General features: G+C 39.6%; 1 protein-coding gene across 4 annotated transcripts in view; it reads right to left on the bottom strand.

Annotated features, from left to right (window-relative positions):
• The window catches only part of mettl15 (methyltransferase like 15), a 63498-nt gene that overhangs the window by 12047 nt on the left and 34065 nt on the right, over positions 1–17386 (bottom strand). For all 4 annotated transcript variants that reach the window (XR_005946852.1, XM_041219435.1, XM_041219434.1 and 1 more), the window contains 2 exons: positions 12978–13114; positions 562–753 (listed from right to left, as the gene is read on the bottom strand). Coding sequence is in view for 3 of the 4 variants with exons in the window: in XM_041219435.1 (XP_041075369.1) it covers positions 562–753; positions 12978–13114 (329 nt within the window). In the remaining variant the exon portion in view is untranslated. The remainder of the gene's footprint in view (positions 1–561; positions 754–12977; positions 13115–17386) is intronic.

Here is a 17386-nt window from a genome sequence, read left to right as displayed (position 1 = left end):
TCAGAACCTATTCTAGACACTTAAATAATCTGTAACTCTCTCTTTTCCCACAAAAAGACTAGGGCACCCTACCCCAATTCTACACGACACTGCGCTTGGCCTGTGCTTCTGTTAGACCTAAAAGATAACTTTTTTCTTACTGTCGTACTACTGCAATTTCAAAAATCGTGGCTAGAGGAGTGGCAAAACATAATACTTTCTTTTCGTTTTTTATGTTGGACTAATGGGGGGAAAAACAATATTAAAAGTCATTAAAAGGTAATAAAGTATTGAACTAATAACAGTGCATTCGGGCAGCTAATTGATCTATTATCCGACATCAGTAGGAACAAGTTCCACTTGGATACCTTGATCACATGCAGCTCAATGTAGGGAGTAACTATTTATTTTCTCCAAAGTTCAATAAGCTTGGAGGCACTATAAATCACAACCCCAGATTTGACGTGATGATGGATTCATGCAAGGAAACGGGCACTAAGACATGCATTAATTTCTGAGAGGATGAAAAGGTGCAGAGCCTGCCCATGCCTGGTCGGTTCTCTGCTGCAAGTCTCTGCTCACCTGTTGCTGTCCATTCTCATGTCCAGAGGGCCATCCTTGCTGAGGGAGAAGCCCCTCTCGGGATTGTCAAACTGCATGGAGGAACAGCCTGCGTCCAGCAGGACCCCGTCCAGACTCCCAGGCTCCACTCCCGCGGAGGGCAGCAGGGCCTGCAGATCACTAAACCGTCCCAAGAGAGGGTAGACTTGTTTGCTGCAAAATAAATAATAATAATAATATTAATAATAATAATGTATAAATAACTTATACATGGTTTTAAAAGAGCTGCCACTAGTCCTGTTTTATATTTGCATTGTAGATGCTGCAGATGGGTAAAATTGCATTCAGAAAGAATTTTGAACTGCAGAAGGTATCTGGTTGTGAAGGGAAATGCAGTCACATACAGTAGGGACAAATCATCACCAAAAAACAACCCCCAGAATGCTCAGAAACAAGTCTGTGTAACGGCACTCTGTCCAAGGGTATCAACCACATAGCTTCCCAAGCACTGACCGCAGTATTGGAGGTCAAGCCATGGAGGGTGGTCAGCATCCTCTCACTTTGATACAATTAAAGAGGTATCTGTAGGTCATCTCACTGCAATGACCTCCACAAATGCACAACGCAAGCTACTCTTCAGCACGTTAACCTTCACACTGTATTTGTGTTGACAGAAATGTCCACTTGTGTGTCTGTTTTATATATATATTTTTAAAAGGAATCCAGTGAGATTATTTGCATGTTTTTTTGAAGATCCCTTAATGTTTAAAACTGACTATCAAATGATTCCAATAAGCATATTAAAGTGAGGTAATAAAAGCATGGTAAAGGAGACAGCATGGTAAATCACAGCACGGTGAGAATCACGGTAAAGAACAGTCCATGTGCAATAAAAGTGATTACCCCATCTTTCTGAAGATCTTCTAAAAGTTTACCCTGGTATTTGTGCACAGTATTTTGCAGCTTTACCCTGCTTTGCCATGTTTATTAAAATAACTTATCGACATTCAAAATCCAGCTGACCATGTCACTATGCTTCTGCGCCGCTATGCACAAAGCAGAGTAGTCAAGTATGGTACTTCACTCATGAGATACATTACACACACACACACACACGACTTCTATTCCAGTTTTTTGCTTAGTATATACAGACTATTCAATAAGAAAATTGGCAGTGTTTATGGAAGTAATCTGGTACTCTTAAAAGTGAAATCGCGGCTGTTTCTCAGTTTGAAAAAAAAGGGGGGAAAATTACCAGTGCTAATTGAATCCGATAAGTTTAACCAACTTTTTGTTTGACATGCTGCAGTGCGGTCGACGGCGCTGAAATATCAAACAGTCTGAAATGTAATGAATACAGTGAGGGGCCAGCAGCCTGTGCAATATCAGAGATCACAGACTGGAATGACGGTCGATGTAAACTGAAGGGGTGTCGGCTCTCTGCCTGAGTGACTCTCATGCAAACACATTATTAGCCCTTTAGCAGAACAATGTGTAAAAGTTTTATAAAAAGCAACTGGCTAGGGGCAACTACCCCTTTCAATTTTGTTCATTTCCTTTATTTCTTTATTTTTGTTGGTTACCCTGTAATTCTGTTGGGTAGCATATGGACAGCAGGCAGCACACTTATTTTTTTTTATTTTTATTTTTTTGTATTGTTGACTTCACTGCCATATTCTTGTAGATCCTGCTGCATTCTCCCTAAAAAAATATAGAAATATCATGTTATTGAACAGGACTTCATCCCACTGGAAAAGTGCTATTGCTACTCATTGTAATAACCTTTTTACTCTTGTTTGATCTGATGCTCCCCCCTGTTCTGTACTTCACTGCACATCTCCCTCTAGATCAATCACAGAGCACCTGCCTCTCACTAAAAGTGGAGATATTTCCATTCTCCGCACTCTCTCTTCACAGAGCCTTCCATTCAAGGCAGGGTGTTTCGTGATGTACGCTAGAAAATTAGACTTTGGTGACGGCAATGTATTTCTCACGTGACCTTTTAAAGCTGTCAGACGGGAGGGAGCGGAAGAGATCAGTACTGAGATCAGGAGTGGCCTCGCCACAAACCAGGAGGAGGAAACAAATGACTGAATCACGAGTGATTAGAAAGAACCCTTCGTACCAGCTACGACACTGTAAATACTGCAGAGTTCACATAACCAGGCTCAGGTTGCATGTTATGTCTTTACCAAAACTGACCGATCCAATCGCAATTGATACCCCTATGAGGAGGATAAGTAATATTCTAATTAAATCTCACTCTAAATACAGTAGAAGCAATACTTTCTATCATATTATTATCCTGCTACTATATTACCCTTTTTCTTACTGGTGTAATATCCTGTTGCGAGTGTTCTGTATGATTCTCTATTGTTGTTTCTGCGCTTCGATCATTATTTGGTGTTCTTCTGAAAAGACTCCTCAAGATCTGAGGTGGGGAAGCATATGAGCGTCACACAGGATTCAGTGCACAGCACAACTGCAAAAGCTTCTCATCAGAGCACAGGACGGTGGCCTAAACATTTCTGCCTGCAGCATTCCCATTTACTTACTTGCCTCCTCAGACATCAAACAGGTAATACTTTTATACCCTGTCTTTTTTTTTTCTTTCACAGCAATGCTTAAAAATACCATTTTTTTTCTTCCACCCCCTGCGCAGTGAGTAGGTGGTTCTATTTAAAAAAAGGTGCAAGAAATTTCAGCAGAGACAAACCTCAAATTCCAATTCACAAAAAAAACATCCAGCAAGCTTTGAAAACCAGAGTGGTCTGTTTAAAATGTAGAAGTCGGTGCCTTCTCACCATGCAATATTAGTATCCCCATTTATATCCTGTGCATGGATCAATTCAGATCGCCCACACTTTTTAACCAAAAAGATGATAAACAGTAGATGACTGAACAGTCAAGGTGAGTCAGCATAATTTACCTGACCCCTTTTTCTCCTTTCTCTGTTAGCAAAATTGGCCAGCAATTTTGGGTGCTCAGATCAGATGCAAAAGCACTTGTCCACTCTCTTGTCAACTCAATCATGCCACTAAGACACCACCACCACTCAGATGTGTTTACTGAGGTATTGAAACTGCTGGCCATGTCATCCCTTGGGCTTCATTTTACTACAATTATAGGTGGACTACAGCTATTGAATTAAAAGGTAGAAACAATGAATTGACGTTGTTGCAGGAGTAGGAGATGTCCAGTAGAACAAATGCCAGCAAATTTGTCTGGGTGGTTGTTAGCTTTGGTTTGTTTGTACCTTTAAGTGCGATTAAGGTCCATGTGGTACGCTGGGTGGTTAATTCCAACTGGAATGCTCTATGGATTTATACCACAGGAATTTGGCAGGAATGAGTCAAACCATGTGTTTTGTGTTAGCTAATTGGTTGTGGAAAATTCGATGAAGGTTTCAACCATCAGTCTTTTGTATGACAGGGCCAGGGTGTGTTTGCAACGCCTCTCTGTGCTGTCTCGTTGGCTAAGTAGTTGTTTTCAGGTGATGACAAACTCAGGGTGTGATGAACTTGGATACCTACTTTGAACCTAACCATCAGGAAACCCTAATAACTGGTTACAAAAACACTTTTTCTACAAGGGTTGTCAACAAGACAGGTTGGGACAGGTGCAGTGTCAAATGTGATGAATCTGATTTAGTCTCCATTGTCACACCATTCCAGCTTAAAAAAGAGCGTGTTCAAATCATAAACACCTTCCATAAATACCAAAAGCTTATTAAATCGATCTAGTGGTTACCATAAATGTTTTTACTAGTTCAGTCTCAGGCTGTGTGGTTTGATGTCTTATAGCTTTTGATGGTAAAAAAAACCCCGCAAAAAACTAGCAGCTCAAGAATCACACTGCAAGATGATAAAATACTCTTTAGGGATGAAAAGAAACTGATATCCCTGTTAAACAGCAGTGCAAGGAAAACAAGTTTTTGTTTTAAAATGTCTCACACCACAACCCTTTACACGATTACAGACACATGACATGACGTGCGTCGCTGCTTCCTGATCATGGTTTAGAACCTGAGGAGTTAATGAAGAGCCCAATGTCCCTGTGCTACAAATCAAAAAACAAAGCAGAAAGGAAACTGAATGGGTCACAGTATTCATGAAACTTTAAAAGTGGTTCTAAAAAAAAAAAGGAGGGCAAAGGGTTCAGCACTGCTAATGGTTTTCCGGTAGACGTTTTGACGTCAGAACCTTATTCCAGTCCACTAAGCAGCTCACTTCAGCTTACAAGTAGTCAGTGACACGCTCCTCTTGAATAAAATACAAATCACTCACACGGCGTTGGTTTTCACTCCTGCTTATGGAGTTGAATGAACTGTACTGACGTTATTCTTTATGGAATCAATTCGGCACGGCAATAGTACACCCTTGCACTTGCTTTTTCTTTCTTTCTTTCTTTCTTTTTCGCGAATGTATCTGTACTATATTTTGGGACTCCTAAAAAGCTGCCAGATTAACAGCACTTGGTTTTCACCTCTCATCCAAAATAAGGCAGTTTCAAAAGCACTGACTCTGAGGCACTGGTACACACCTGGACAGAACGGAAGAAGGCTACCAACATGGATGATCATTACTTACTGATCTTCTACCACTATTTGGCATTGCACTGGCTATGTATTAGGGGAAGGTGCAGAAGACCAATGTCAGTTACCGTCCAATGGCATAAGCCATTAGAACTCGAGAACCCAATCCAAAACACTTTTTTTATTATCATGGTACCATAATGGTACAATAAAATAATGTAGCCAATAAATTGAGTATAATTAAAGGAGTTACATTAAATTTGAAATGACTAATTTCCTAACACGAGCTGCATGGTTTGAGAAAGTCTCTGTAGTATAAGTAAAACATGTTGTTTTGTTCTATAATTACCAAATCAACATATCTATTTCAAATAAAGGCTCCAGCTGGCTTTCTATTACACTAAGAGAAAAACTGCTTAAAATGACACAAAATAGTTATTCTGCACTTTAAGACCACCTACACAAACGTTTCTAAGGAGAATTTGCTAAAGTACAGTGGGCCAACTTGACCGACACCAAATATAAATCAAGGTTAAATTAGGAAGTATAACAGCCTTATAGATAAGAAATTACTGATGTCCAAAGCGGCAGCTTTGGTTACATAGTGACCAGAGTTTGGGAAAACCATGCAGCACTTAATGCTCCACAAGAGGACTGCGTTGTAATACAACTAAATCAACAGTCGGAGATTAAAAGGTTTTTTATCGCAGAGATTAGAGACAGAGAAGCACTGTGCTTTCGTGTGGGTCGAGACAGATTAGAGACAGAGCAGCACTGTGCCTTCGTGTGAATCGAGTCAGATTAGAGACAGAGCAGCACTGTGCCTTCGTGTAAATCGAGTCAGATTAGAGACAGAGAAGCACTGTGCCTTCGTGTGAGTCGAGTCAGATTAGAGACAGAGCAGCACTGTGCCTTCGTGTGAGTCGAGTCAGATTAGAGACAGAGCAGCACTGTGCCTTTGTGTGGGTCGAGTCAGATTAGAGACAGTGGAGCACTATGCCTTTGTGTGGGTCGACCAGCTTCAGAGATGTCCTTTTCTCTGACAGGATGGCCGCTCACCCATGGATGGGAAGAAAAGCGCAACAGACAAAGGGTTTTAGAGCTAATGACAAAAATGCCTCTTCCACTCAGTGCAGTTTTGAAAGTTGGCTAAACAAAATGTAACTCAGGGGCTCATTAGCTTAGGTAAAGCTTTTTAGTTTACATGTCTTCCTTTTGAGGTAGTCTGCCAAGCAATGCTGTCTGGGTCAAATCAAATCAGACCATAACACAGGCTTTAAATCTGTCCTTCCATGCCAAGACACCTGTGTAACTCTGCCTTCTCAGAATATACACAGTGATGCCCAATAGTACTGACACACTCCTATATTTGAAATGCAAAATCAATTCATTAGGAAATGTGGCATTTCTAAGTGGTAATAATATCAATGTGAATGCAACGCCTTCCAAATGCATTCTAGCGAGGTTCCACACTGCATTTCACACTGAACACGCTGGGAAACCTTTGATGTCAGGCAACCCCACAGGGCTTGCAAAGCACCTGACCCGGGTCTATGACAATTTATCACCAACAGTTGATCACCAGTGACAGGTCGTCACGGCGGGTACATTATCATATCACAGCTGTTTAAAACGCTACAGGTGAAAATGACCAGTGTGGCGCTTGTAACCCTAACCCTAATCGGCGAGTTACTGTCTGTGATAAATTGTCGTCGGTGATGAATTGTTGGTGATCAAAAGTGTGTGACAAATTGACGGGACACCGCCTGACCCACATTGGGATTATTAAAGCTGTATTTTATCAATTAGGAGTTTAATGAAAGCACTGGCTTTGTACCTGCTTTCTCGCCTCGTGTTTATAAAGCTGTACATTAAATATGGAGCATCGCAATCCTGCTGGCTTCTCACAGCTCACCACAGGGCTGACGTGGCTGGAGCATACACCCAGACTGCAGATTTAAAATGGGATACCCCAGGGGCTTTAAGCCCAGGAGATCAACGGGGTGGTTTGTGTAGAACCAGAGTCATCTCCCTGGTTTTCTTTTATGAATATTCTCCTGAGTGCTAAACTGGTTTGTCGTTGAATCTGATTGGCTGTCTGTACAATCTGTACCTGCATAACCCACCCTCTTTTCCACTTATTTGTATTATGCTAAATTCCCAAAATAGAATACATCAATATGTTACAAAAAAACAGAAAGTAACTTCTGTAGAATCGTGGCCTTTAAACTTAGCTTCGAACCTTGATTAAGAAAGACACTTCACACAAGTTCCATAAAAGCTTGACGTCAGATCAACGTTATTATAACTCAGGTCAAGTACAATCCTGTAAGGCAGAAAACAATCCATATCTCATTAGATTATTAATATTTTTTTTGTTTTAAGATCCACACAACAGCAGACCACATTAGATTCGACTGCCACTGTATAAAAAAAAAAAAAGTTGTCAGGTTTTCTGGAGGAGATGGTAATAGGCAGAATAAAAAAGATTCCCATTATTTAAAATCTTAATATGTGTCACTGACACTATAACTACAGATTGTTAACAAGCGCTGAAGATAATGACACTACTATAATAATAATCATCTGAATAAACAAGAGACAGCCTTGTCCCACTTAAGTATGATGCTGCCTACAAAACGAGACTTGCTTGCTTAAGGAAATAGCCTGGTGTGTAAAATGTAAAAAATAAATACATACCTACACATACATACATACACTTCAAAATCCCTGAATTGTACCTTTGACATGTAAATCTGCCAGCAAAAATACTTCTTTTAACGTTTGAGAACTGTGCCAATAAAGACATTTTTCATGAAATACTGGTTTCATATTGTTAATGCCTGTTAGTAATTCCTTTTTTGTATATGTAAAAAAGCGCTGAATTTCACATAAAGAGATTTATTCCCATTCAACGTACATTCAACTCCTAGAAAGCTGAAATCTGAACACTACAAATGTGTTAATTTTGATTGCACAATGAAAACCGCTCTAGAGATTCGAACCATGTTACTGCAAGTGTGCACTTCAAAATCACTGAATTTGATTTACCCATCATTTCACTCTCTCAATCTGTGTTGAATATAACCACGGTTAATTGACAGGGTATAAGTATAGGAGCTACTTATCAAATCAAGAGACTGAGTTACATTCCCCAGAGCAAATAAAAAAGAAGAATTCTAATTAAAAGAATGGCTGACAGGCTGAATGAATGAGTGAGTGAGTGAGTGAGTGAGTGAGTGAGTGAGTGAGTGAGCGAGCAAAGACTCCCACCCCACCAAGCTCCCTGCTGCTGCTGAAAACTTTACCACAGGACAAGAAGATGTCAGAAAAGCCGTCACTTTGTCAAAATCGTCTGCTTCATTCCAGATGTAAGGTACGGTACATTCTGCTTTCATGAATCTATGTTCAGGCTGCCATTCAAGCTTAAAATTTCCTGAGTGTTGACCTTCCAGCTCACCCAAGTGCGTCAAAGACGACAGGGAAGCATGGACAGAAATATCTGACAGGACAAATGTGAAAAGTACAGGCAGGAATACCTGAGGCAAAGCTTTCTCGGATTCCTTTAGAGGCTGCTGTGGGTTTCTGTACTGTTCTTTTTTCTTTCTTTCTTTCTTGATTTTCACTGGGAGATCAGGTGCAAAGGGCTTATTGGAAAAGAACAATCCATTTTGTTTTTTTACACAAGAGGAAATAAGTTTCAGCTTAAATGATCAGAGGCAACACCTTTACCCCTTTTCTCCTTCTGTCAAATGTGTGTAAAAGGTCCGGATTACAGCTTCCAACAGCTTCAAAATCCAGCCACTCCTAATTAGACTTATAATGAAAACACTTTCCCTCTGCTGCTATTATTATTATTATTATTATTATTATTATTATTATTATTATTATTATTATTATTATTCATTCAAGATGAACCAAGAAACAAAGGAAACCAGTGACCCCTAGAATAGTTTTTTTTCTTTCTTTCTTTCTTCAAACTTTTGCAAAAGTGCTAGAACAAACTGTACTGCATGGAAACATTTGTGGAAAATGATACGTTTATGTAATGGAGCTGTATCTATCAGGATTCAGTTAAACTTTGGGGTAAATGCCCTGACACAATAAGGTCAAGTCTACAAGGTATATGATACTACATCATGTTACATACATCCAGTACATGTGCATTACTACACATGCTGTACAAACTGTTATGCTGCAAGTCAAATTGTAAATATTTGTATTATTGTATTGCACATTCTGAAGACAGTGCCAAATAATGCAAAAAACCTATAGTCTTGACAACTACTTCAGTTAAGACTAGTCTCTCTCTTTCTCTCCTACATGCTCACTCCTCAGAAAACTGACAGACCAACGGAATTCTCCTAAATCCAAATCACCTCTCAACTCTGCCTGTCTTTCATGATTAATAACCAGTGCCTTTTTTTTTTTAAATACTGGGGACCTTGGGTGCTATTGTATGTTTTTACCAGCAAAACCAGCAATAGTCTTAGCTCACCATTCCAGACATTTTATGCATGCATTTAGCTGAACAGCAGCATTGAAAGACATGATGTTAAGAATACCGCCCCAGTGCATTAGCCTGTGTGTGTGTACTGCTCCTCGCATGTTCCTATGACTCTGCAGAGTACTTACATTAACTTGCTTACTTAACACTCCTAGTAGGTTTCAGGTCTATTTGACCCGACTCTAGTTTCCAATTAGCTTAAATGCTATTTTTCTTTTCATTTTCTGTATAAAATGTTATGACTTTTCCTAAGTTGGAGTGATGAACTTATACGCAGAAAACAGAACCGTTTTTTTAGAACAGGTCATGTATACAAATACTGTGACCCGTGGCATTTATCTATGTAGAGTTGTGTGCAAGAATAAAACCAACTTCTTTAATTTGATATGTTATTATTATTATTATTATTATTATTATTATTATTATTATTATAATCGTATCATTATCTCTGGAAATGTCTGCACCTGCCTGGAGATATTTATAAACAAAAAAACAAACAACAATTTTCACTGTCAGTATTGCAACAGCATCTCACTGGTAAAAACATTCCAAAATGAGGAGCTCCTAGGCTGGCAGTCAAACAAGTTTTATCACAGCTCCTGGACTAAAAGAGCATGAAAGAGTAACACCTTTGCAAATAAAAACAGTTAATCAATTTAAGGCTGTTTAAATTAGTTTGAAATTGCATGGTGTAAATATGACCCAAAACATATCAGATGTACCTAAATTCTGAACATAATAGGAGGGTTAATGTTTAGGTAATAACATGCATTTCATCACTTTCAATTGGCTTTAGCGATGCGTTTTGTTTAATTTTTTGGCACACATTAGTAAAGTTTTTCCCCCTCCAATGTACAGTGGTAGTTTTGGTATAGTTGTTTTCATTGACAGTTGTACGCTTTGGGTAGTTGGTATATGCATGCCTCCTGACTACTAAAATTAGTTGAACACTGATCTGCTCACAGTATAAATGTAAAGCCAGACCTGTAGAACAGAGAAAACTGCAGCCAGGAGTCAAAACCGCAATGACCTCCCATTCCCGGGTGACCCCTTTCTCAGCAGTTTAGCTGGTCATTCTATATTACCATGAAATGTGTGCAATCCGACTGGAAGGGTTCTCTTAATTAGTTCCATCCCAACAATTCAATCTAATTTGCTTATGGCTATAGCATGCAGTCACAAAACTAATCAAGCTCGGAGAGATGCCTGGATCTGCACTGCAATTTGTTCCTTAAAATGCGGGACAGCGGCAGCAATAATGCATTAGACTGGATGCTATCACAGCCAGCCCCATTTACATCAGACCATTAGCACACAGCACCGCTCTCCCCTGCTGCTGCTGCCGCTGACCACTCTGTATGGAGCACTGCCCTCTGTCATTTCACTCCGCAAATGTAATACAGCCTCTTTCGTTACGGTACAAATCTGCGGAAAACAGAAAGGACAGCTTACTATCGGGAAGGAGGAATGAGCTCATTTGAGATTGCTCAGATCAGACTAAGAAGGTCAAAGCAGCCTGAAATAAACAGGAGGGCAAAGGCCAAGGGAAAGAGAAAATCTGGACTTCTGGTGTTGAGATTAATTGAGTTTTTCAATCTAAGTGATATCATAATGTTCCACTAATTTGTGCCCAGGAGACCAGGCTGTTGTGCCTGTGACAGTATCTAACATAATATTGTGTTAGGTATAGGTAGGGGAACTGAAGTCATTACAGTCTACTGCTACAGACTCTCGATTTCTGTTTGTGTGTCATTAGATAAAGCTGTATTTTATTGTCTTTTTATTCCCATTTTGAAAGAAGTAGTTAGTTACATGTCAAAAGGAAGAAATGATCATGCCTTTGACCTTCTGGCAAATACTCAACTGTGCCTTTGGCTAACAAAGAAATTGAGGACTGCTGTGTTATAAGGACTCGGCAGATATATTGAGAATCATTTTTCTTTAGGCTTATTGAAAAAAGGGGTAGTGAATGACTTTGTTAGAGGCAGCAATAACCCCAGACTCAGTTACCCTGGTGTGGGAGTATTAAAACAGTGCCTCAGAGTACCTTTCATATACTAGATGTAGACTGCTACCCCGCTCCACTGCAAAACAATAACCGTTTAGCTCATTTATTTTATAAAATTTATAAAGATGTCTGCAGTTCATTAAGAGGTTCTGTTTATCTCCCTCCTCTTCTCTATCCAACGCAGCAAGACAGTCGGAATTTATGCAAGAAGTTTGCACCAATATCCTTATTAATCCTTGTTTTTCGGGTGTACTTTCTTTTGGAGCACAGAACATTAAAAAAGAAAGACGAAAAAAATCATCTGCCTCCTGTGTGTGTAGGCACTGCGTAGGCTACAGTGCTTGACATAGGCTTCCAATAATATTGTCTAATTGCTAGATTTCAGTTGCTTTTCTCCCCTATGTCTTCAAGTGGGAGTCAAAGGGTTTATTGGCGGCTTACACTGTTACTGACGGAAATGTATCTTTTTTTCTTTGAGCTCCTGTAGCCTCGATTCCCCTGATAGAGGCTTCCCCAGAATTAACGTCAAAAGGATCTCTGCCCACGCAAAAGCAACAGAAATCCAAACATCCAAACTTCTCTTATTAAACACAAGATCAAACCACATCGAAGCACCTATCTCTCCTGTTTAACTGCATAACTACTGCTGCATGAGCTGGTAATCCCCCCCCCCCCCCCGCCTTGGTAATATGTTGTCAAGTTTGAATTAGGAGTGGGCTGCTCTAACAATGTTAGTGGTTCTGCAGGACTGCAGCATCTGGGGTTTGCTTCTTTAAAATAAGGGGGGTATGTTTTAGAAAGATGCTTGTTTTGAAACCCCAAACCCTTGAATTAAATCATTGTTTAAAATCAGAATACTACTCGATTCGTCAGCAATGAGGCTGATTTTCAAATCCTTTTACTCACTCCAAAAAGTGTATTATTCATTATTTTCATAAGGAGGACAAAGTACCTGTTAAAGATATGAAAACTGGGAATAAACACAGCATGTATTTATGTAAGTATGCAAGTCAGTCTGTAAATTTATTTCTCATTATACAGCTTGAAAGGTTTTTTTTTTTTTTGTATACCTGTTTACAATAAAAGGGACTTAATTTCAATTGCTAGCGAGGCGTTCCTAATATAGTGGCCAGTTCTTGGTAAAAATCCAACCTGTCTAATTCCATGTGTACTGTTCCATTGTTCACTTACCCCACATTATGTGCTTCAGTTAACAGGCCCCATCAACAAAACCTTATCCTTGCAGCACAGACTTGCATAAAGACCTGTCTACTGTACTTCAGTTCCTCGTAGCCCGTAACACAGTGTACACAGACAGGAAAATGCGATATACACAAGGTGGATACAGAAGTTCCTAATGAAGTGCCCGGGAAGTTTACCATACTTACGGGTGTTCTTTTGCCAGCTGATGAGCTATCTGGTGTGCCACTGGGTCTCTGTCCAATGCGTACACAGTGATGTCTGATGCCTGCTGTAGAATGGCTTTGCTGTGTCCTCCCGCTCCAAATGTCATATCTAAGAAAGTCTGGAATAAATAAATACAAAATTGACACATAGAAGTCATTTCTAATGCAATGTGTCCTGTATGAATTACCGAGATCTTTACTGTTTCGTTTCATAACCTTTTAAAGATAGCAAGCATTTTTTAAGTAGTAACAGAATGACTAAGATTTCACAACATGGGAAAGCCACACTGGGGGCATTATATGGGGGTTCGTTGTAACCCAGACCATAAACCGTGTCTAAGATTGTGAGACACACATCTAACAACACTTAGTGTCCAGTCACTCAATATCACCAAATCAGTACGTGTGTGTGTACGTGTGTGTGTGGGGGGGGGGGGGGGGGGGGGGGGGGGGGGGTAGGTATGTATGAAAATATGCTTCATGTACTGTACCATTGATTATATTTCATATACAGTCTTTCAAGTAATTGGCAATGAGCTGATCAACATTCATACTTCCCTAAACCATGGAATGGGGCTGGAAGGTTCTTGGTAAATATTTAACCTTTCAATACACAATGAAGAGCAGCAAAGACGTTTAGAAAGAAAAAAAAAAAAGAAAAAGATGAGACAAGGTTTAACTAGACTGCATGAAAACACAGTGCTGATAGGTTTGTATTCATTAAACAAGAGCATCAATGTGTTTGCATTATGACTCCGCTGGCTTTTACCAAAGACAGCCAATTGCCATCACAGTCTGTTTCCAAGCCCATGAAGAGCCTTGAATGAGACAATTCACTTCTTAATCAAAAGAGCATACTGTGGAGCTCAGTGGGCGCCCATGCATGTGGCTCGAGCCATGGGTTGGACACCCCTGCTGTATACTCTATATGGCCCAAAAAAATGGAGGTTGAAATGTAGAAACTGGAAAGGAAATCAACACTGTTAAAAAAAAAAAAAAAAAAAAAAAAAAACTAAAAAAATCTCCAGTACTGTTTGCTGAAAAAGCTCCACAATTTGATGCATTTAATGCAATTCTCTGCAGTATTCCTATCTGTGACTTGTCTGCTCGCCTCCCAATCAGCCCCTGCTGAATCTGCCAGGAAAGTAAAGAATGCCAGTTAGGACTGTCATGGATTGTGGAATCTGTTGTGTTCCTTAAATAAATAAAGTGGAATGCTGTAAGCATCCATCCGTGGAGTAGAAGCCAGTGGGAAAATTATAAAACTGTTTCAGAAGACACGATCCCCCTTTTCTCATTATCCTTCCCCGGGACTTTGTTTATAGACAATCTGCAAGACCGTGTCTATTCAGCACCAACCAAGTGTCAGAAAGAGGAGCTTCATATTCACTCGATTAAAGAATAAAATAAAATCGCTGCCCCATGGTACGTTGGAAAATACAGGTTTCCAGTGGACCTACAGCATACAGAAATCTCTTTTTGTCTTTATAGGGGTCTCTTAAACAACTGAAGAGACAGACAGAAAGATTGTTTTTACTTTAGTCACTGATGTTCTAAGTACCTGCCATGGAAATATGCAGTTTTCTTGAGGGAAGGTGCCCTTAGTCCTCTTTGTCGAATCGTTTCAATAGTTACAGTAATAACATTGTTTGATCTGAAAACTGCCCGATGGGTGCTTTTTGAAGAGGGTTCAGATATTACAGAATAACCCTAATCCTTGCTTATGCACCCTTCAGGTCTCCAAGGGAGGGGGGGAAGGTTTGGAAATAACAATTAGTGCTGGGCTTTCCAATGAGAGACTGAAGACAGGAATTGACTGCAGCAATCAGCTCTCCAATATCGTTAGAGATGCCGTAGTTTCAGTACACACCTCCAGCACAAAAATGCCACAATCTTGTGTTCAAAACAAAAGCCAAGACTTTCAAATGCCCATCACAGAAGTTGCTCAATTTATCGATATATCCTGAAATTAACTGATGCACTTGCTGTAAATGGAGCTTCTTCAAGTACATTTCATAGTAATATAGTAATGCTGCCACCAAAGCGGGGTTATCTCTATTCCCCCCAAAAAAACTTTATAATTACATACTTTTTGCCTTTTCTTTATTTCAAAAAGTGTGAAATGTGGAAGAATAAACATAAACAAGGTTCAACCATAAAGAGGCAAGTTGTCTGTCGAGTCTAAAAGCCTTTTCCTTCTCGTAAAATGTCTCATGTTCTTATCTCTGACAACCTCACAAAGGAAAAGGAGAAGGTAAAAATGAATAATTGGAGCTACTCCCCAAGGCCTTTTGGTTCTCCTTACATCTTCTGACAAAAATAAAAAAAAATATCTCCCAAAACTATAATAATAAATCATTATTATAAAATGCTATCCTCTGGTACACTAAAGGTGTGCTTATTTTCAGGCAATATTTTCTTGAGGAATGGGATGCAAAATATACTGTACAGGCCAAACACCTGGTAGGGGTGTCCACGAACCCGAATCATGGACCATACAGAGCGGATGCTATTTTCTCACATTATTTCTAACGAGAGCACAAACTCCAAATGAATGTCAGTTTAAAGTCCCTTTTAATCATCTGAGCTACCTCTCCGAAAACACACGTTATTTAAAAAATGGAGGGGCTAAAGGTAGCTGTAAAGAACAAACAAACAAACAAATACTGGTAGCAAGAAGAAATAACTGAAAAAATGTCAATTTCTCATTTTAAAAGTCAACAGCACCGGATGGTGGAAGATGAGTCACGATTCTCTCCCTCACATTCTCCTAGAGAAACAAATCCCTATTCGCCACAGCATCACCAAAGCCAGCCTTTCAAAAAGGTTAAGGAACAGGGAAAGTTGATGCTTGGTAAAAGGCCACTGGTTTAAGGGGGAGGTTTGTTTGTGTGCGCAGTTTCTAATGCTCTTCAACTGCCTCTTATCGAGCAACTGTTGTCAGTAATTGTTATCTGACATCGTATATGAAGGCATTGGGGGGGTGCTTGCCTTATACAAGCTGCAGCTGGCAAAAGGTCTGTCCCAGCCAGACTGATGTTATGGGAATTTCCACTAATCTATCAACTTGCATCTTCATTTTTAATTTTTTAAGTATTGGTGTTTTTAAACATCAGCTGGGGGAGGGTTGGTTAGGGATGGGGGGGCAGGTGTTGGATGGGGGTCTCTTAACTACATCCCAGGCGTCTCATCCGATGGAAATCCAGTAGAGGATAAGGAGATCAGAAACATAAAATAAAAAAGAAAAAGAAAATGGAATAGAACAAAAAGCCCTTCTGTTCAACTCAGCATGGGGTTTTGTGTGGGCCCCAGCTTTTTAATTGCAGCCTATGTAAACACTTTTAATTTTCAAATTCTCTTAAGTTTTGGGTTTTGAGGTCTTTCAAAAAGACCCATGAGAAATCGTGAGCTGCTGTCAAGCGAACCTTCTACACACAAATATGCGCTGATACCCTCTGACAATTTCATTGCAATGCACTTTGATGAAATGTTTTAGCACTAGTGAGGAAACATCTAGGTCCTTGGTTCATAGCTCATGCTCTGGTTCTTAAACCATTCAAGCATGGGCTGTATCAAGTTGAAGAGTCCTGTGAAACGAATACAGTTTTCATGTCTTGAGCAGATAAAACTGATCGGCGGCAAAATGTACCCCCCAGTGGTGTGAAAAGCTTATATGCTATGCATCAGGCATCTAGAAGTTCAAAGGAGGGCATGCAAAATATTAACAAATATCACCTGGATGCTCTGAATATTTTCTTTCCTAAACATATTTTTGGACTGATGGTAAGAATTGTCTGCTAATCAATAGAAGTTAAGAAATTGCATAATTTCACCCATTTTAAACTACCAAAGCAACAGGAATCACGAAACGGGTTTTGTTAAGAAACTGTTGTAGAAACAGAAGTTAAATATCCCACCGCCACCACCAAATGTAACATTGCCAAGGGGGAGGTATGGAAATATGTAGTGACCAATTGCAAGCCGCAGGCATGGTTTTATTAACACAGGCTGTTTAGGACTGATTTTATTGACTGATTTATTTTAAAAAGACAACTGTTACAAAACATGGACAGAATAAAAATGTCAGTAAGCCTATAAAACAATACACCCTGTCGTGGATGAAAGACATGCATATAGTTTAAATACACCACTTAGCAAGTGTCATGGATGATATGTTAATACTAAAAAACATTAAGCATTTGAAAAATAAACACTATCAGCACAAAAAGATTGCAAAAATCAACAGATTGCTCCCAGGCTTCAACCTAATTCCACTAGGTGACAGTAATTGACACACTTCAGCACAAATGAATTAAGAGAGAGCTTCGTCGGAGACGCCGGCCAGGATTTAAGTAGATTTGAGAACACTGGTGGAGTTTTGTGCAGAAGTT

Source organism: Polyodon spathula, chromosome 19 (genome assembly GCF_017654505.1).
Source record: "Polyodon spathula isolate WHYD16114869_AA chromosome 19, ASM1765450v1, whole genome shotgun sequence".
Taxonomy (NCBI): Eukaryota; Metazoa; Chordata; class Actinopteri; order Acipenseriformes; family Polyodontidae; genus Polyodon; species Polyodon spathula.
The sequence above is the reverse complement of the archived record's forward strand: the minus strand, read 5'-3'. Positions and strand labels throughout refer to the sequence as shown.